The sequence below is a fragment of the Pan paniscus genome, chromosome 14, assembly GCF_029289425.2.
Source record: "Pan paniscus chromosome 14, NHGRI_mPanPan1-v2.0_pri, whole genome shotgun sequence".
Taxonomy (NCBI): domain Eukaryota; kingdom Metazoa; phylum Chordata; class Mammalia; order Primates; family Hominidae; genus Pan; species Pan paniscus.
The window spans coordinates 31733073-31754504 of NC_073263.2; the positions used below are offsets into that span (position 1 = coordinate 31733073).

General features: G+C 37.5%; 1 protein-coding gene across 4 annotated transcripts in view; it reads left to right on the forward strand.

Annotated features, from left to right (window-relative positions):
- FRY (FRY microtubule binding protein) overlaps positions 1-21432 on the forward strand; it is a 448961-nt gene that overhangs the window by 321635 nt on the left and 105894 nt on the right. For all 4 annotated transcript variants that reach the window (XM_055096587.2, XM_055096586.2, XM_034936539.3 and 1 more), the window contains 11 exons: positions 1480-1738; positions 4337-4519; positions 6543-6629; positions 9162-9421; positions 9829-10018; positions 10648-10772; positions 13955-14012; positions 15569-15660; positions 15946-16118; positions 17228-17388; positions 18514-18624. In XM_055096587.2, the coding sequence (XP_054952562.1) occupies positions 1480-1738; positions 4337-4519; positions 6543-6629; positions 9162-9421; positions 9829-10018; positions 10648-10772; positions 13955-14012; positions 15569-15660; positions 15946-16118; positions 17228-17388; positions 18514-18624 (1699 nt within the window). The remainder of the gene's footprint in view (positions 1-1479; positions 1739-4336; positions 4520-6542; positions 6630-9161; positions 9422-9828; positions 10019-10647; positions 10773-13954; positions 14013-15568; positions 15661-15945; positions 16119-17227; positions 17389-18513; positions 18625-21432) is intronic.

Consider the following 21432-nt stretch of genomic DNA (forward strand, 5'->3'; position numbering starts at 1 on the left):
AGTGACAGAGGCGAGACCTTGATCCAGGCATTCTGACTCCAGAGTACACACTCTGAATCCCTTCCCTGCTGTGTTGTCTCCCTGAGTGGCCCAAAGACCCTTCAGTTGAGCTGCCTCTGCTTCCTCTCCAGCACTGTCTCACACCTCGCTCTTGCAGGCACCTCACCCAATAGACACAGCCACACCGAACTCCATATCCTAAGTGCTGTACATAGGGCATGTGATGACTGAATCTTAGGAGGGTCTCTCTTAAAAGCCTTTGCTTATTAAATAAATGAATGAATATGTAAAGCAGTATGTTAGCAATAATCCATCCTACCAATGTCAAGATTTAATATTATTGTGTTGTTCTAGATTAAACTACAGATACACTAGAATTCTGTTAACTTACTCAAAATGTCTCAACCTTGGCACTATTGACATTTTGGGTCAGAAAATTCTTGTCACAGGGACCTGTCCTGTAGGGTGTTTTAGGATTCTGGGGTGTTTAGCAGCATCCCTAGCTTCTACCCACTAGAGAAATGCCTGTACCACACCCCAAGGTGTACAGCCAGAAATGTGTCCAGACATTGCCAAATATCCCAAGGAGCAAAACCGATTTAGGACCACAGGCCTGACTCTGATTGTTCATTTATACTGAGCTTCTGGATGAGTCCTTTAGCTTCTCCAGTACTCAGGTTCCTCATCCTTAAGAATAGGATTCGATACTAATTTATTATTCTGTAGCCAGTGATGTATTAAAAAGTGTTCATATACAGTACAGCTAAATGTAGTGTGGTATCTTGGATTGCATTCTGAAACAGAAAAAGGACATCATTGGAAAACCGGTGAAATCTGAGTAAAGTAGTTAATAGCTTCATCTCAATATTAAGTTCTTAGTTTTGATCAATGTACCGTAGTTATATCAGATGTTAACATTAGGGGAGGCCAGAAGAACGCTATATCGGAAAACTCTGTATTATCTTTGCAGCACTTCAGTAATTCTAAAATTAGAAGTTTGTTTTGTTTTGTTTTGTTTTTTTGAGATGGAGTTTAACTCTGTTGCCCAGGCTAGAGTGCAGTGGCACGATCTTGGCTCACTGCAACCTCAGCCTCCCAGGTTCATGCCATTCTCCTACCTCAGCCTCCCAAGTACCTGGGACTACAGGCATGTGCCACCACACCTGGCTAATTTTTGTATTTTTAGTAGAGACGGGGTTTCACCATGTTAGCCAAGCTGTCCTCGAACTCCTGAACTCGGGCAATCCACCTGCCTCAGCCTCCCAAAGTGCTGGGATTACAGGCGTGAGCCACCATGCCTGGCCAAATTAGAAGTTTTTTAAAGGTATTTATGTAAGTCATTTACTAAGCAAAAAATAAGGGAGACCCATTTTCAGACTCAAGTAGAAGAGATATACATTAATATCTATTAATCCTTGTTAGTTCTAGAAGACCAGTTAATAAAGTAAATGATTTTATTTTCCTTTATTCGTTTCACAGGCTCTCTATTCATATGGATGATGAATTGCGACATATTGCACAAAATTCTCTTCAGGGTTTACTTGTTGACTTCTCAGATTGGAGGGAAGATGTACTATTTGGCTTTACCAACTTCTTGCTCCGGGAAGTAAATGATATGCATCACACACTCCTTGATTCGTCCCTGAAGTTGCTGCTGCAGCTGCTCACCCAGTGGAAACTAGTCATCCAGACACAAGGAAAAGTCTATGAACAAGCCAACAAAATCAGAAATTCAGAGGTGATTTTCACACCTTACCCATGAATTTATATTCTTTTTTTTTTTTTTTTTGAGACAGTCTTACTCTGTTGCCCAGGCTGGAGTGCAGTGGCACGATCTTGACTCACTGCAACCTCCACCTCCTGGTTCAAGTGATTTTCATGCCTCAGCCTCCCGAGTAGCTGGGATTACAGGTGCACACCATCACACCTGGCTAATTTTTGTAGTTTTAGCAGAGATTGGGGTTTTGCCATCTTGGCCAGGCTGGTCTCGAACTCCCAACCTCAAGTGATCCTCCCGTCTCAGCCTCCCAGAGTAGTGGGATTACAGGTGTGAGCCACCATGCCCAGCTGAATTTATATTCTTTTATTCATATATGTGAATGAGTGGCAGTCTAGAACCTTTAGAATTCTTACTTCCAGCCACCTAGGAACTTCCTCCCTGGTGGTGGGCCTTAGTTCTTCCACTGGCATAAATTGTGACCAAGAAACTCAGAGCATGATATTCCACATCAGGTTAGACTTGTGAACATTCACAAGGCTATTTAGGGAATAGAAATTGGTTTTTTCAGAGAAGTATGATTGCAAATCTATTTGTAAGAACAAATGACTACAGGCCAGGGACTTAGAGCTGGATGTGGGTGTGGATGTGGATGTAGGTGTGGATGTAGATGCAGATGTAGATGTGGATGTGGATGTGGGTGTGGATGTGGATGTAGGTGTGGATGTAGATGCAGATGTAGATGTGGATGTGGATGTGGGTGTGGATGTGGGTGTGGATGTGGATGTGGGTGTTGATGTGGGTGTGGATGTGGATGTAGGTGTGGATGTAGATGCAGATGTAGATGTGGATGTGGATGTGGGTGTGGATGTGGGTGTGGATGTGGATGTGGGTGTTGATGTGGGTGTGGATGTGGATGTAGGTGTGGATGTAGATGCAGATGTAGATGTGGATGTGGGTGTGGATGTGGGTGTGGATGTGGATGTAGGTGTGGATGTAGATGCAGATGTAGATGTGGATGTGGATGTGGGTGTGGATGTGGGTGTGGATGTGGATGTAGGTGTGGATGTAGATGCAGATGTAGATGTGGATGTGGATGTGGGTGTGGATGTGGATGTGGGTGTTGATGTGGGTGTGGATGTGGATGTAGGTGTGGATGTAGATGCAGATGTAGATGTGGATGTGGGTGTGGATGTGGATGTAGGTGTGGATGCAGATGCAGATGTAGATGTGGATGTGGATGTGGGTGTGGATGTGGATGTAGATAGGATGTGGATGTGGATATACATGTGGATGTGATATGGATGTGGATATGGATGTGGATGTAGGTGTGGGTGTGGATGTAGATAGGATATGGATGTGGATATAAATGGATGTGATATGGATGTGGATGTAGATGTGGATGTGGATATTGATGTGGACGTGGATGTGGGTGTGGATGTGGATGTAGATATGGATTTGGATGTAAATGTGGATGTGATAGGGATGTGGATAGGGTTGTGGATGTAGATGTGGATATTGATGTGGATGTAGATGTGGATATGGATGTGAATATTGATGTGGATGTGGGTTTAGGTGTAGGTGTGGATGTAGATATGGATGTACATATTGATATGGATGTGGATGTGGATATAGGTATATAAAAGTCAGCTGTCCACTAGTTATTTTTAGCCAGCAACATATGGGCTGCTTTGTTCAATATCCACGGAGAAGACAGTGCAGTCTTGTGGTTTCTTTATCCTTTCATGTCTCAGTCCTAAATGGTTAAGGTAGTGATAACATTTTGCAGAGCGCATTGAGGAGGAGTGTTGTCAGAGGAGAACCAAGGCGGTGGGAACTTGGCATTGGCAATGAGCAGATGGAGAAAGGGGTCTGGCTGGAGAAGAGTGTAACTGAGAGTCTAAAGACTGTGGAGGCTCATGGCAGTATAGTAGCATCTGGGGAACAGCTGGGATTCCTTAGAGGCTAACCCCAGAGCTGACATTCAGCTCCTTCTCCCTTCCCTGTGTTGTAGACATACCAACATGATAGGTAGAAAAGCAAGGGTTATATATGCTTGTAAGGGGAAAACAAAAATGAAGGTGGAAACTTCCCTGTTGACTGGCTTGCTTTTACTTTAGATTCACTTGGTTGGGGATTGGGAACTTTCAGAATCCATCACAGAGCTGTGCAAAACCTAGATTAGAATCTAACAAACAAGTAAGCAAGGAGAAATAGAAAGTAAATGTTTGAAAATTCGATTTAATAGTATTCAAAAGTCTATGGAGAATTTAAATAACAACTTTGGCCACTTTGATTGTATATACAGTGTAATACCAAGTGGTATAGATGAAAGGAGTTGTGTTTTTATCAACATTAATAGCCTTTGAAGAGTTATTTTTCATCAGAAGTAACAGATGGTTGATGGCATTCCGCAGCAACAATTGATCTGAAAGACAGAAGGGGATCTAGGATATTTCATGAATAATAATAAATTCATAGACATGTCTGGTTCTAAACCATGGTCATTTATTTTAATATTTACAAGGTCAAATGTGCAAAAAATATGTAAAACATAAGTGTATTCTTCTTCCTTTGTTATTTTGCTGAATACAGAATGTTGTTCTTATTGCATAACAGCTCATCGCGAATGGCTCCAGTCACAGAATTCAGTCGGAACGAGGTCCCCACTGCAGTGTACTCCACGCTGTAGAAGGTTTTGCTCTGGTTTTACTCTGCAGTTTCCAGGTGGCCACACGCAAACTGTCTGTTTTAATACTCAAGGAAATTCGAGCGTTGTTTATTGCCCTGGGGCAGCCTGAGGTATGGATTAGTCTTCTGAATTTTTCCATTTCTTACTTTCAACTCTTCTGAAATTTAGATTAAAAACTACAAATGATGCATTACTATTTCAGGTACTTTATGTTACATGTAGTGTTTCATTCATTGTTAGGCTTTAAACGATTGTAATAGCATTCTTGATCTACTAGATGTAAGTCATATTTTCTAAAAGCAATAGAAAAGACCAATCCCAGTTCTCCAGGGACATTACTTTGCTAAGAAGTGAAGAATTTTAAGATTAATTTAGGCTATGAATCATTTCCTTCACAGTGTTCAGCACACATCTAATTAAGAAGATATTATTACTTTATATTAGAGAATAAACTTGAAAAAATCATATATCTCATTTGAAATGATCAAGGTACCAAAGAGTTTGGCAAATTGAAAGATGTTTAATCTTGATGATGGTAGAAAATGGCATCACAAAAAACACATCCTCTTGAAATGGGAGAAGGAAGCCAGTTATTAAGCATGATCAATGCCTGCTAACACCCCACATTTGGCTAAATGCCATACACCTTGTTCAGAGAAAACACTTATTGCTATCTTGCAAGCTGGCATGGGTGGCCAAACCAAATGCATAATTTGATGAAAGAGGGACCAGCTTTTCATGTCATATATTTCTTTAGAAAATTACCACTTTCTGTTTTCTTCTTTTAAAAATAACTACTTTGGTTTTGTAACACTTGACATAGTCACTGTCTTTATAAAATATTTTCAACTTCACAGTCTTTTCTGTTCACATTTCTTCAGATAGCTTTCTGATGTATTTCAGGGCCACATCTCTGGCATCTGGTAAATGAATCTCTAAGACATATTATATTTTAGCAAACCTTCATCAAGTTTGTAATTATGAAAGTAATGATAATAATAATTATCATTACCATGATACCAATAATAATTACCATGTATGTGTCAGGTAGTGTGCTAAGTGCTTTATAAATAATATCTAATTTGACCCTCATAATAACCTAAGGATTGGTTTGGTTATTATCCCATTGTACAGATACTGAGACTGAGGCTTAGAGAGGTTAACTGCCTCCTGCAAAATCAACAGCTAGAATGTAACAGAGCCAAAATTCAACAACAGATATATACACATGCCTCTAACGCCCCACTTCTTAAGTGCTAATCCACTAGACTGCATCAAAGATGTTCCTCATATGTTGCTTTCTTTGACCAGCCATAATTTTTTTTAAACCATTGTCATTCACACAGAAATAGAGACATCCCAAGGCTTTTCTATAAGGCTTTTGAGTAAATAATTTTATATTTTCAAATTTCTCCATAAGGGATGGTGAATGAATATATAATATATAAATAAATGAATATTCATTTATACATTCATTACATATATTTTGTTCATAATATATAAATGAATGGATGAATTAATTTATAAATTTATGATATATAAATGAATCCATTCATTTATGTATTATTCACATAGAATTTTCACTAAGATACTCTCTCGTGCCCTTTCCAATTTGCATCTTGTATCAAATAGTTACATACTATGTAGATACTACAAAGAGTGTGTGGTCAGTCTAGTTTCTTTGGGACTAAAATTCAGTCACAGTAAACAATTTATCAGTTATTTTAACAGATCAATGACTTAAAATAAGTAGCATTTTAGTTAGCAGTCTAACAAAGCATATTCTTGCAGAATTTCTACTCCTCGAAATTAATAACATGAACACTGTAGTGAATAATGTATGGCGCTGGTAGATTCTCATGTACATGTATGAGTCTGAAATTCAGGTATATGTCTTTTCAGTACAATGTGAAATTGGAGCTCTAATTATCTTCCACTAAAACTTGAAAGATGAAGCTCAGAAACACAGGAGTTTTACTCACTGCCTTCCACCCTCTGGGCACTCACTTTTCTGTGAGAAAACCCTTATCGCTATCTCACAAGCTGTTCTGCTTCATGTATCAGACGAAGGCGGTGGGGTGGGTGGGGAGGATTCATTTTCCCATAGAGAGTAATCGCCTCCCCTTTGTACAGGATGACGACAGGCCGATGATTGATGTCATGGATCAGCTAAGTTCTTCCATTCTAGAAAGTTTTATTCATGTAGCAGTTTCGGATTCAGTAAGTACACATTTGATTCCAATTAATGGCTCTTAAAAGCTCTGGACCTATCTAAAATAGTCAGTGAAAAATTATGTGGAATAATTTGGGTGTTTATGTCAGATTAATAAACTGACCCAAAGGTACTTACGAAGATAAGACTAGTTTTTCAGATGTTAATTTAAGAGACATTCAGATAAATTTCACACAAAATCTGGATCTTAGGAATATAGATAATATTTTTAAACAACAGTTTTAAGAATTGCTCAGGATTCTTAAGGAAAATTACTTTGCCTTTTTCATTGTACTTATCACTTAATACTATATGTAACACTTAACATTGTACTTAATATGTAACTTCTATTTATGTGGTACTTTATAGTTTACAGAGTGCTTTCACATTTATTATTCGATTTGATTCTCACAGTTACTGAAACTCAAAAATGTTAAGGGGTAAGTCCACAGTCACACAAAAGGAGAGTTTTAGAGCCCAGGGTCAAGTCTGGGCTCTCGAACTCTCCTCCCCAGGTTTGGACTCTGAACCTAGGAGAGCTTTATCTGCTACACAAATACATTCTTCCTTTTTAAAAGCACATTGGCAACTTTCAATTTCCTGAACAAGTGTAGAAGGGAAATTTAAACTGATTTTAGTTATCTGACTTTTAAAAAATAAAAGTATAATAACAGGACCTGGATTAATTTGGGCTAAATAGCTGAAGGGAGGCAGGGCAGAGCTGAGACTCCTTGCAGAATCCATGTTACTGATGTTGCTGATGCCTGATGTGCAGATACTTGTCAGATAATTATAAATGTATACAAAACCTGAAGACATTTCAGAGCTCTTCATGGCCTTTTCTAACTTGATTGAAAACAGATTCCTATTTTTAGTGGCCCTGTTCTTGCTTATGATCATAATAATAATACACTAAAACTATAAGCCAGGTAGTGCAGACCTTAACAGTAATAGTGAAATAGTCCTACTTCTTTTAGAATTTCAAATTGTTTTGACATGGAATGGAATACTAAGCTTTGTTTAATGTATGTATCCTACTTGCCTACAGATAACACTTTATATTTTGTTCGTGTGCTTTTGTTCTGTGTGTACCAAAATCAAAATCTTAACCTGGGTAACCAGCTCAGCAATACTGCAGTTAGGAAGATGTACAGAAATGGGGAGAGAGTAATGGGAGAAGCAGTGACTGCTTTGTGCCAGGTGTTTTTACAGCTGTTACTTCATGTAATTCACTGAAAGATTTGGTGAGATCAGCATTATAATTCCCAAGTCATAAATTCAATACACAGAGATTCTGGGATGTTCAGTACTTTTCTCAGGTCACAGGCTTTGGGCAGAGCCTATGTTGCCATCTCATCTCTCAGGCTCTGTAGCTCCAACTCTGCCCCTTACAGCCTATTGACCATTGAGGCCACAATTATAACACTCTTACCCATGGGAACTCATAAACCCAACAGTTAATTCATCATTTTACATGCCTAACAAACATAAAGGCAGTGTCCTCTCTTGGCACAATAGCTAGATTATTTGAAAATTGATGTCCCCTGAACTTTGGTATCTAGACTTAAAAGAGAACAAAATGGAATATAAGAACTTACTAATATAGATATTTATCTTTCAAGAGATTTTAAGAGATTTTTATTTTTGCTTGCTATCATAGGGCAAGAATATGTGGGTATCTTGGCAAGGTGTGGTGGTTCACGACTATAATCCCAGCACTTTGGGAGGCCAAAGAAGGCAGATCTTTTAGAGTTCAGGAATTCGAGACCAGCCTGACCAACATGGTGAAACCCTGTTTCTTCTAAAAAATAATACAAAAATTAGCGAGATGTGGTGGCGATTGCCTGTAATCCCAGCTACTGGGGAGGCTGAGGTACAAGAATCGCTTGAACCTGGGAGGCGGAGGTGGCAGTGAGCCAAGATCACACCACTGCACTCCAGTCTGTGTGACAGAGCAAGACTCTGTCTCAATAAATAAATAAATAAGAATACGTAGATATCTTATCTCAAAAACTGTCAGTAGAATGTCCTTCATAAAAGGGATTGTGCTTAGCCATCTCTCTAAATCAAAGGGAAGATATTTCAGTGTAAGGAAAGATAGAGAAGATCATAGCTTTAAGAACGTGTTAATTACAATGATAAAAACACATTTGTGAATCTCAGAGATGAATAACTTTTCAGAATTTTAAAATACTGAATCCATGTTTCCATTTAAATTTACTGTCATATATTCATTCAACAAATAATTAGTGAACAGCTTCTGTGTATTGATGCACAGTGCTCTGTGGCAATAAACCTGTCAAAATGTGACCCAGGTTTTTAAATTTTGCACTTAAGCTGCTTATCATCTAGCATAGGAAGACTGATGACCACACACCAAGGTCAAATGTGGTAGGTGCAGGATTGGTGTTTCAGATTCAAAGCCAGCCCAGTGCACTCAGCAAAAGCACTGTGCAAGAATGAGTAGTCAGGCTGAGCCCTGATGAGGATGGATAACTTCAGTTCGGGTTTAACTTAGAACCTACCTCTTATACCTACAGGCAACATTACCACTCACCCACAATGTGGATCTGCAGTGGTTGGTGGAATGGAACGCAGTCCTGGTCAATAGCCATTATGATGTGAAAAGCCCTTCCCATGTCTGGATATTTGCACAGTCTGTCAAAGACCCCTGGGTCCTCTGCCTCTTCAGCTTCCTCCGGCAGGAGAACTTACCCAAGCACTGCCCCACAGCCCTCAGCTATGCCTGGCCTTATGCCTTCACTCGGCTCCAGTCGGTGATGCCTCTGGTGGACCCAAAGTAAGGGATTCTTGTGTTTTCCTCTGCCCTCTTGTTTTTCCATTTGCCCTCTTAAATTTTCATTTTGTGTAAGAGATTGGGATGTTATCATCCCAATTTCTGAACTTCCTACTAGAGAATTCTTAACATTGAGTAAAAACATTAAAAAAATTTTGTCTAAAGCTAGTGGTTTTTTGCCTTAATAATCAGTATGATTGTCTAAGTCTATAATTTCAGACTTTTAATGGTAAAAGATACTTTAAAGTTCTTCTGTTTGACTTTTCATCCAATGCAGATACTCTTTGAATAACATTCTTAATCTACAGTTGTTCAACTCTATTTGAGTACTTCCTATGATCTTTATTTAATAAGTGATATTTAAAATCCAGAACTTAGTTTCACTCTTGTTTTCAACTCCATATTTCTAGTAGCCCAATTAATGCCAAGAAAACCAGCACTGCCGGCAGCGGAGACAACTATGTTACTTTGTGGAGAAATTACCTAATTCTTTGTTTTGGAGTTGCAAAACCCAGTATTATGAGCCCAGGACACTTAAGAGCTTCCACTCCAGAAATAATGGCGACCACACCTGATGGTACAGTGAGCTACGATAACAAGGTGACATGACATGCTTCAGAAGAATTATTCTGTAAGGTTTTTTTTTAGCTTGTTTGTCTAGAGTTCACAGTGCAAATCGCACTGTGCCTGCCATCTGGAGTATTATGGGATCAGATTTTCATCCTACACATTTCTAAATTCCATTGAGTGCTTATATGAATAATTTATTACTCCTCCCTGACAAGTAGAGAACCAAAGATAAAGAAAAGTTGAGAAACCTGCTTAAGACCATAGAGTGACTTGTATTTATTCGTGCCCTGAGGTTTGGTTTGTGTCCTACAACACCACACTACATTTCTTTCACTCCTCACTGAGTATTCACCTTTAAATCATGCCTTGATTAAATAAATTATCTTGTTAAAGATAGCTTTATAGACTTAAATGGTTTTAAAAAGAAGACCGTTATAAAAAAAATTTCTTTAGAATTTGTGTTCCAGGTGAGAATTGCATTCATTTTGCTGTATTAAATTTGTGTGTGTGTGTGTGTGTGTGTGTGTTTCCTGAAATGATGGCAGTGCCTTGGGATGTGGTTCAGTACTTTGAAACTGTTATAATGGGATCATCCTTTGATTAAAGGAACCATCAGTTACCATGTTACCTCTTTTTCACTTGTATTCAACTTATTTCAGGCCATAGGCACCCCATCGGTGGGAGTTCTGTTAAAGCAGTTGGTGCCTTTGATGAGACTAGAGAGCATTGAGATCACAGAGTCCTTAGTTTTAGGATTTGGAAGAACAAATTCCCTTGTTTTCAGGTACAGTAGTCTTAATGAGTTGTTCTAAATTCATACATGCTGCTGCTATTGTAGTTCCTTTATTAACTGAGATTTGAGTCTGTGTGTTGGCGTGTGCCCGGAGAGTTTATAGGCTTTGTGTGACTTCCCACTACATCGTCTTGGTTGATGTGCATGTAACAAGCATTCCTTGCAACTGCCTCTCCTGTCACTTTTAGTCATTGCAACTTTGATTTTACCTCTCAGATTTTATTTCACTGGCAAGCTTTGTTTTAGACAACTAAAAATGAAGATAGTTCAGTATCAATCCCAGTTAGCCAGACTGTTCAGAGGTTATCACATCAAAATAATAACAGTCTGCTCATCAGCCATTTACCCAGCAGATTCTCAAAGGTTAAGCATTGATAAAACCCTTTCCAATGTGTTCAGTTCCATTGGTTGATCTTTCTATTTTTTTTTTCTTTTTTTTTTTCTTGAGACACAGTCTCGCTCTGTCACGCAGGCTGGAGTGCAGTGGCGCAATCTCAGCTCACTGCAACCTCTCCCTCCTGGATTCAAGCGATTCTCCTGCCTCAGCCTCCTGAGTAGCTGGGGCTACAGACCCGTGCCACCACATCCAGCTAATGTTTGTATTTATAGTAGAGACGGGGTTTCACCATGTTGACGAGGCTGTTCTCGAACTTCTGACCTCAAGTGATCCACCCGCCTCAGCCCCCCAAAGTGCTGGGATTACAGGCGTGAGCCCCCATGCCCGGCTTCGTTGATCTTTCTGTAGGGCACTTTCTTTGCCTTAATATAACCATATACCTGCTTTCTGGATTCCTTATTTATTCACATTTGCAATCAAATAATCATTCCATCTGAAGTACTGTCAAAGCCTTTGAAAGAAACATTGTAAAATGTTAGTTTGGTTTGCCTCTGATGACTTTAGATAAGCAACAAAACCCTATAAAGACAAATAAAATCGCAAACAAAATTTTCCATGTAGATAGAAATGAGAAACCTCCAAGCATTTATGAGAAACCCTACTTGAAAAATAAAGATTAATAAGATGTTTTAGAGGCTATTGAAAAAGATCTAAGTTACTTATGGTTAGAGTCAGATTTTATTCTTTTGTTTGTTTGTTTTTTTGAGATGGAGTCTCGCTCTGTCACCCAAGCTGGAGTTCAGTGGCGTGATCTTGGCTCACTGCAACCTCCGCCTTCCAGGTTCAAGCAATTCTCCTGCCTCAGCCTCCTGAGTAGCTGGGATTACAGGCACACACCACCACTCCTGGCTAATATTTTGTATTTTTAGTAGAGACAGGGTTTCACCATATTGGCCAGGATGGTCTCGAACTCCTGACCTCGTGATCTGCCCACCTCTGCCTCCCAAAGTGCTAGGATTACAGGCGTGAGCCACCACGCCCAGCCCAGATTTTATTCTTAAAAGAAGTAATTGTGGGTTCTGACTGCGTAGGTTACCAGTTAACCAGAGTTTTACTAGTTATTGGTTAATTGATTAAGACAAAATATCATATAGAAATACGAGGAGATGGACGGGTGCAGTGGCTCATGCCTGTAATCCCAGCACTTTGGGAGGCTGAGGTGGGTGGATCACCTGAGGTCAGGAGTTTAAGACCAGCCTGGGCAACATGGTGAAATCCCGTCTCTATTAAAGTACAAAAATTAGCCAGGCGTGATGGTGTGCACCTGTAGTCCCAGCTACTCGGGAGGCTGAGGCAGGAGAATAGCTTGAACCCGGGAGGCAGAGGTTGCAGTGCACTCCAGCCTGGGCAACTGAGTGATACTCCGTCACCAAAAAAAAAAAAAAAAAAAAAAAAAAGCAAAGAAATACAAGGAGATAACAATAACAATCCCTGAAATTACCCAACATTCTTACCTGAAGAATCTAAGATTGTTTTGCATATATAGACCTCTAAATATTTCTGGAGGCAGGTAAGATTATGCAACCAACTAGCCTCATGAGTCTAGAAAACTAATGTCTCTGGGCCTCAGTTTTCTCAACTGTAAAATTGGCATAATAAATAAAAATAAATAAGTGTATCTGTCTAATTTTTTAAATGTTAGTATAGAGAATCCATCTCATAAATTTATTGAGAAGGCATATTAAATGTAAATATTCACAATGTAAATATTTGTTAAATGGTAGCTGTAAAGTGGAGGAAACTATCGATGTTATTCCCATTTCTTTGATGAAGAAATTCTAATGTCTGCACTGGAGAAATCAGGAATAGAACCCAGGCTTTCTGTCTCTTGATATGGAATGTCATAGAGTTTATCTTCCTGTCTTTGGATTTTCCTGGCTGGTGATGTTTAATAGAACAAAATATCCTACCAGAAAGTACAAGGTTTTCAAACTTGGGCATACTACAGACAAAATACCTACATACTAGTCTGACAACAAGCTACATCTTATCTTTTTGTCTGTTTTTTGACCTAGCAATTCAGAAGTTATTTCTTGAAGAAGAGAACTAATTAGATTAGAAAGTATAATGTTGAGAACTGGAGATAATCAGAACAAAGATATATATTGTGATCAAGACTTACATTTTTACTACATAAAAGAAAAGGTTTTGATGGGAATCTCACAATTTTAGTACTTGCCATACAGAATTTTGTATTTATTATATAGTGGAAATAAAGGAATTTAGTTCTGAAATCCAAAAAAGGCTTTGTTTTAAAGTCAACTATAAGTCAGTTTGCGGAGCACAGATCCCAAATGCAGCACTGTGGTAATTGCACCCATCTCTTTTCCACTAATTAGACTGAAAATTTCTTGTGTACAGGGGCTCAATTTTATTTATCTTGAGCTCCATAGCTTGCAGTAAAGTGCTTGAATTTAGCAAATACTTGGAAAATATTGTTTGTTTAATTGTTCACATAGGGTTTTGTTTTTTTGTTTGTTTCTTTGTTTTTTGCCATAGAGATCTCCAGAACATTAAATCAAAATCAAGTCAACAAATAGATTTTAAGCCAGAATTATATGCATAGCACTGGAATTAAGACCAGTAATACAAAGTATAGGCCAATACCTGTTTCCAGCTTAGCACGTGATTGGGAAATGGAGAGATCAGGGAGATTGTGATGTTAGAAGCAAAGTGTAAAAAGCAAGTGATTTGGGATTAAATGGATATAGAGTATTTAGTGACAAGTTTGGTGTCAAAAACAATGAATTTCAAATTTGACCTTTTTCCTCCACAGAGAATTGGTAGAAGAACTTCATCCATTAATGAAAGAAGCTCTGGAAAGAAGACCAGAGGTAAGAATTTGAATTTAAAAAATTAAGGCTTGGTTTTTTGGACAATCATCTGAATTTAAATCAAACCTAGTGATTTCCCCTAAAGAATACAAACCCCTAACACCTTTTAACAAACGAATCTTTATATTTTAACTTTTGTTGTTTTTATTATTTTTCAGTTTTCATTATTTAGTATAAAATGGTTCTATAGATTTTATGTCCTAAACATACAAATGCAAAACAACTTAAAATACTCATGTTTGTCAACTATTACATTCTTTTGCAGGAGGTTTGAGTTAAAATTGAATTTTGGGTTTTTGTGTGTTTGCTTGTTTTTTCACAAGGAGTTGAATGGCCAAGAATGTAATTTGTTTCATCTGGCATATGAGGCATTTTCCCTAGCATCACCTTCCCTGAAGTGAATTCTGAAAAGGATGAACTTATAATGTACCAGGATAAAAATAATAATAAGACTAGAAAAGGGCCAGGCGCGGTGGCTCACGCCTGTAATCCCAGCATTTTGGGAGGCCAAAGTGGGCAGATCAAGAGGTCAAGAGATCGAGACCATCCTGGCCAGTATGGTGAAACCCCATCTCTACTGAAAACACAAAAATTAGCTGGGCGTGGTGGCACGCGCCTATAGTCCCAGCTACTCTGGAGGCTGAGGCTGGAGAATCACTTGAACCTGGGAGGTGGAGGTTGCAGTGAGCCGAGATCATGCCACTGCACTCCAGCCTGGGTGACAGAGCAAGACTGTCTCAAAAAAAAAAAAAAAAAAAAAACCTAGAAAAGAAGGCTTCTCATATAGTAGCAATGATACAAGAAATAGCAGAAATTAGGTCAGGTGCAGTAGCTCATGCCTGTAATCCCAGCACTTTGGGAGGCCAATGTAGAAGGATTACTTGAGGCTAGAGTTTGAGACCAGGCTGGGCACATAGCAAGACCTAGGTCTACAAAAATGTTTTAAATTAGCCAGGTGTGGTGGTGCATGCCTGTAGTCCCAGCTACTAGAGTAGCCAGGTGTGGTGGTGCATGCCTGTAGTCCCAGCTACTCGAGAGGCTGAGGCAGAAGAATCACTTGAGCCCAGGAGTTCGAGGTTATAGTTAGCCAAGATCACACCACTGCACTCCAGCCTGGGTGACATGGTGAAGTCCTATCTCAAAAATAAATAAATAAAATGTAAAAATAAAGAAATAACAGAAATTCAGCAGTGTGAATAAGAACAAACAGTGTTACTTCCATGACCAGAACTGGGATTATTTCATGTCCCCTGCCCCTTTCACTGATTTGAGATGCTTCTGCCTTTCAGCAGACACTGGGAGCATCTGGGAAATGAGGCTTGTTGGTTCTCAACATTTCCACCTAATATTTACTGACCCACTTATGATGTTTTTTTTCTTACAGCCTGTAGATAGCAAGCATTTCCTCTGAGGATTAGGAAGAAAGAAAAATGTATGCTGACTTTTATGCTTAGAAAATTGAAAATAGATTATGCCTTTTGTTAATACCATTTTCTAAAACAAAGTTAATATTGTTTTGCCTGTGTCTGTAAGTGATACTACCTCTTTCTACACAGAACAAGAAACGCCGAGAACGGCGAGACTTGTTAAGGCTACAACTACTTCGAATTTTTGAACTTTTGGCTGACGCTGGTGTAATAAGTGACAGGTAGGGTCAGAATTCTACCGAGTTGCTTTCTTCTCACCAGACTGATCTTTTTGTTTTCTTTCTGTTTCTCTCTTTTGTCTTTTCTTTGTTTTTAAATATAATACCCTTAACTTAGAAAAATCCAAAAAACTCGCTTTTTCTTTTTTCATATTTTCTTTACACTGCATATAGGTTAGGAACAACTTTAGTGTGTGAGTTGTGACAGTGAATCTTAGTTTTCATGAAGCCTGTATTACTTTGACATAAAGACTGATCATCTAAAAATTTCATTTTCCTTTATTCCAGCACAAATGGAGCCCTAGAGCGGGATACTTTAGCCCTGGGAGCTTTGTTCTTAGAATACGTGGACTTGACCCGCATGCTCCTAGAAGCTGAAAATGACAAAGAAGTTGAAATTCTTAAAGATATCCGGGCACATTTTAGTGCAATGGTGGCCAACTTGATTCAGTGTGTTCCAGGTACGGTGATCCGTTACAAGAAATTACCATTCATGCTTGGAAGCCCATTCGTGTTCTTTATTACGGTGCTTTCGTCTTTAACCCTACTGGCCTTTATGCAGGTCTGAGATGGTGAAGTTTATTTACTTCAAGATACTAGGACATATATATGAGAACAGATTGTCATTACTCAGCACAGAGTTGGAAGGGGAATGATAAGTATTAAATTTGGCTTTGTGTGTGTCATTTCTATTCTTTGTTTTGGTTTCCATCTGAAAATGAACTGATGTGATTTCCATAGGAAGGAAGTAATTCAGAAGGAACATTCACACAGGCTTCATTTTTTTCACATTGTCTCTGTACTAATCTGTGAACAGGTAATTTCAGCAATATTTCTTCTCTCTGACTCTACCCTACCAACACATTAAATGTAATTCTATGAAGCTTAATATATTTTACATTTGATTAAATATTACATTATGGAGAAAAGTATCTTTCACAGAGCAAATGGGTATGAAACATCTCCATTCTAATAGAACATAGAAAATAAAATAGCTGGTTAGTTTGCTATAAAAATTATTCTAATTAAATTTTTTGGTACTATTACAAAAAGCCCCTTATCAACTAATATTTCCACTTTTCGCTATTTTGATGTTAATAACCTTCTTACCAATCCTTCTCATCTTCAGCGACCCTAAATTAAGATTTCAGTTTACCTCTTCAGTTAAAGCGAAGTACCTATGTGTGTTTGAAATAGACAGTCTATGCTATTTCCGAGTTCTCTTAAAGATGGGCAGCAGTCAAAAAACATTTAATATATAAGCAGCAGCTGAGTGGGAAGTGTTGCAGTTTTCCCAGGTATTGATTAGAAAAAAATCTCTGCAGGTCCTATTTTTTATCTTTCTTTCCCACTCTGAGTCAAGGTGCTGCTGGCTGCAACGTGAGGACAGGAAGAGTGCACACTTAGAAAAGAAAATGTGGCTTGACTTTTTAAGTGCATGTTTCATTGCCTAAAGAAAACTGTAGTTAAAAAATGAAGTGGTTCCTTTCCTCAAAATGTAAGAAATATATATAATAGCGATATACAGTATGTCCAGTCTTGTAACCTCTAAGTGTGTTTTTCTCCCTAGTTCACCACCGAAGATTTCTCTTCCCCCAGCAAAGTCTGAGGCACCACCTCTTCATCTTATTTAGCCAGTGGGCAGGACCCTTCAGCATTATGTTCACTCCTCTGGATCGTTACAGTGACAGAAATCATCAGATTACAAGATATCAGTATTGTGCATTAAAAGTAGGTGACATTGTACTCACGAATGACTGAGTCAGATGGATGGTCTCTCTTGTTAAACTAATAACCATGCCTTAAAAATAAGCTTAAAATAAATAATACAATATCATAGAATAAAATCTAAGCACACATACAAAAAAATCACATGGACACACACATACATAGCTTTTCTAAGCTCCCATTTTCTTCTCATATTTCTCCTGTATGGGAACCATATCTTTTTGCTCATTTACCCATTATATAGCTGTCTTGTCAATTAACTTTCAACTTAAAAAAGAAAAAAATAGACATCACCTCAAGTTCAAAATCTACCCAGAGCAACATTCCCTTTTTAATCTCCTTCTATCCTAGAAGACTGCCAGAAATAAATTTCCCCCCAACTAGGACTATTCAAAATCTTCAGAAGCATGACTCCTTTACAGCCTAATTTCCTTCAGAAAACTAACTGTATATCAGCTCTGTCATACAGAACATAAGTTGCTGACTCTCAGATTACCTTTGCCTCGGTGGAGCTAATGTAAACTATGGCCCTGATAGTCAGTTGGACCTGCCAATTGCAAAGTTATTCAAGATCTCCTCTTCTCCTACTTTCCCTTGATTTATCCCTCCACCCACCCCTTTAGAGGAACTAAAGTTTTTATTTTTCATTTTATTTACCTTTGATTAAGGATTATAATTATTTACTTTGATACTTTTCATATATTTTATACTGTCTCAGTTCAATACATTAGTCCAATATTTGTCGTAAAAGCAAAATTCGAAAAGCTATATTTATCTTATAAGCAGAATTCACTTGAAACATTGAAGGAAAGCTTATTTTAAATATTGCAAAATAGTTTTTTGGTTTTGAATACTTACTCTGATCATAAAGAGTTGTTATAATTATAAAATTAAATGTCCACAAAGGTAAACTTATGGGTTTTTAATTCTTATGAAAAGAGCCAAATTTGGAATCTGGTATTTTTTATTAAAGCTACTAAAGAATGCTTTAAAAATCATGGGGAAATAAGTGTCTTTAGAGGGCCCTTATCATTTATAATTCTGACAATTATGGTTTATAAAGTCAGTTGGATACCATTAGATCATTCCAAGTTTCATTTCCATGTCTTGTTGTGTTTTTATCATCAGGCAATGTCAGCAGTACTGTGCTGTGGCCCTGTCTTTGACAATGTGGGCCTTTCCCCAGATGGCTACCTATATAAATGGCTTGACAACATTCTGGCTTGTCAAGATTTACGAGTAAGTATAGGCAAAAATACATTGTTTTTAAATGTCTTCTGTGTTCTGCCTCAGTTGAGTTACTGAGATGTATAAGCATCGTTCACAATACCTCTTCACACATCAGCCATACAAGTATAGATTTATGTGTTGTTCGCTTTACGCTGTGATACATCAAGATAAAAAAGATAGTAACATTTATCAAAACTGACCATAAGCTGGGTCATAAAGCAAATCTCAACAAAGGTCACATTAGTGAAATGATAGAGACTATGTTCTCTAATCAGAGTAGCATTAAGTTGGTATTCAATTCAATAACAAAAAGATAATTTTAAAAAATACTTCCTGATAACCAGTGAGTTGAAGAATACATTACTATGGAAACTGGAAAATATTTTTAACTGAAGAATAATGAAAGTACTATATCCTAAACTTGTGGGCTGTAAGTAAAGCCTTTCTTAGAATGAAATGCATAGCCTTAAACACATATACAAGAGGACTTCAAAAAGTTTTGTGGGAGAATAGAATTAAAAGATAAAAATTTTTAAAATATAAACTTTATTTCTTAATAATCTCCATCAAGGTTAAGACATTTTTCGAAGTCTTTGCTTAATCCATGCCTAAAGAATCCATCCCAGACCTAAGTCCTGGAAACTTAACCATGTCAATGCCACGTTCTCTACATTATTACCTGAAGAAAATTCGGTGACTTTTAGAGATTTTTTTAAGATTAGGAAACCAAAAGAAGTCAGAAGGAGCCAAATCAGAACTGTAAGATGGATGCCTAATGATTTCCCATCAAAACTCTTGCAAAATTGCCCTCATTTGATGAGAAGAATTAGCAGGAGCATTGTCATGGTGAGAAAAGGACTTTCTGGTAAAGTTCTCCCAGGTATTTTTCTGCTAATGCTTTGGCTAACTTTCTCAAAACACTCTTATAATAGCAGATGTCATTGTTCTTTAGCCTTCCGGAAAGTCAACAAGCGAAATTCCTTGAGAACCCCAAAAATCTATTGCCATGACCTTTGCTCTTGAATAGTCCACTTTTGCTTTGACTGTACCACTTCTATCTCTTGGTAGCCATTGTTTTTATTCTGCTTTGTTTTTAGGATAGCACTGGTAAAGCCATGTTACATCTCCTGTTACAATTCTTTGAAGATCTATAGAATCTTAATTCCATTTGTTGAAAATTTTCATTGAAAACTCTACTTGTCTACTGCTGATGAGTTTTGGTGCCCGTCACATGGAACATTTGCTAAAGTTTAATTTTTCAGTCAGAATTGTATAAGCTGAACAGATTGAGATGTCTGTGGTGTTGGTTATTGTGTCTGCTGTTAATCGTCAGTCCTCTTTAATTAGGGCACAAACTAAATGAATTTTTTCCTCACAAATTGGTATGGATGGTCTACCACTGTGGGCTTCATCTTCAACATCATCTTAAAACAGGTTTTCTATTTGTAAACTGCTAATTTCTTTGGAAGAATTGCCCCATACATTTTTTTAAAGCAGCAATGATTTCACTATTCTTCCACCCAAGCTTCACTATAAATTTGATATTTGTACTTGCTTCAATTTCAGCAGGATTCATGTTACTCTGATAGCGGCTCTTTTCAAACTGATGTCTTCTCCTTCTTAGTGCCTCAAACTAAATTCTGTTCAGACATGTTATAACAAGTTAGCACAAGTTTATTTTGGTGCAAAAAAATTTTAATCCATGCATAATTTTTTCATAATATACATTTTCCATGAGCTTTCTGAAGACTCTCATATTAAAGAGAGAAAAGGTGGATAATCAATGACCTAAACATCCATCACAAGAAGTTAGAAAAAGAATAGAATATCAAACTCAAAAACAGTACCATGAAGGAAATAATAGAAATAAGAGTAGAAATTAATGAAAGAGAAACAAATTGATGGTAGTGATCACTAAACCAAAAGTTGAATTTGTTACAATACTAAAAAAAATCATAAATCCATGGCAAGTTCAATCAAGAAAGAGAGAGTGACTTTCTTTAAAGTGTTAAAAAAAGAAGACTATAAAACCAGATGGCTTTGCTGATGAATTCCACTGAACATTTAAAGAAAAAATTGCATGGATTCAATGCAAATTCTTAAAGAGAAAACAGATGAAGAGGAAATACATCCCAGTACATTTTGTGAAACCAGAATAACCTTGATAATAAAACAAGAAAAGGTTGTAGCAAGAAAGAAAATTAAAAGGCAGTCTCATTCATGAGATTGTCTCTAATACATAGATATAAAACTTTAAATAAAATATTAGAAAATTGAATTTCATGATATAGAAAAAAGATGATTTACCATGGTCAAATTGGGTTTATTGAAGAACTGTAAGGTTGGTTAATATTCAAATGTCTGTCAGTTCATTCATATATTAACTATATTCACAGAATCTCAAAAACATGATCTCAGATGTAGGAAAAACATTTGTTAAAGTTCTACATTTATTCACGAGAAAAACTCCTGGCAAAACTACAAATAGAAAAGAACATCCTTAGTTTGACAAAAGGCACCCTGAAAAAAAAACACCCTATGAGCACCATATTTAATATAAAATATGTAAACATCATATTTAATAGTTAATTTGAAAGTGTTCTCTCTGAGATTAAAATGGCCAAGGAAGCTTACTGTCACCACCTCTATCAACATCATACTGGAGATCCTAGCCAATGCACTAGGAAAGAAGAGATTATAAAGAATAATAAAACATAAATAAAACTCATTGTTCACAGGTGACACAATTGTGTGTGTAGGAAATTCCAACAAGTCTTTAGATAAAGTGTTGGAATTAATCAGTGAATTTAGCCTGGT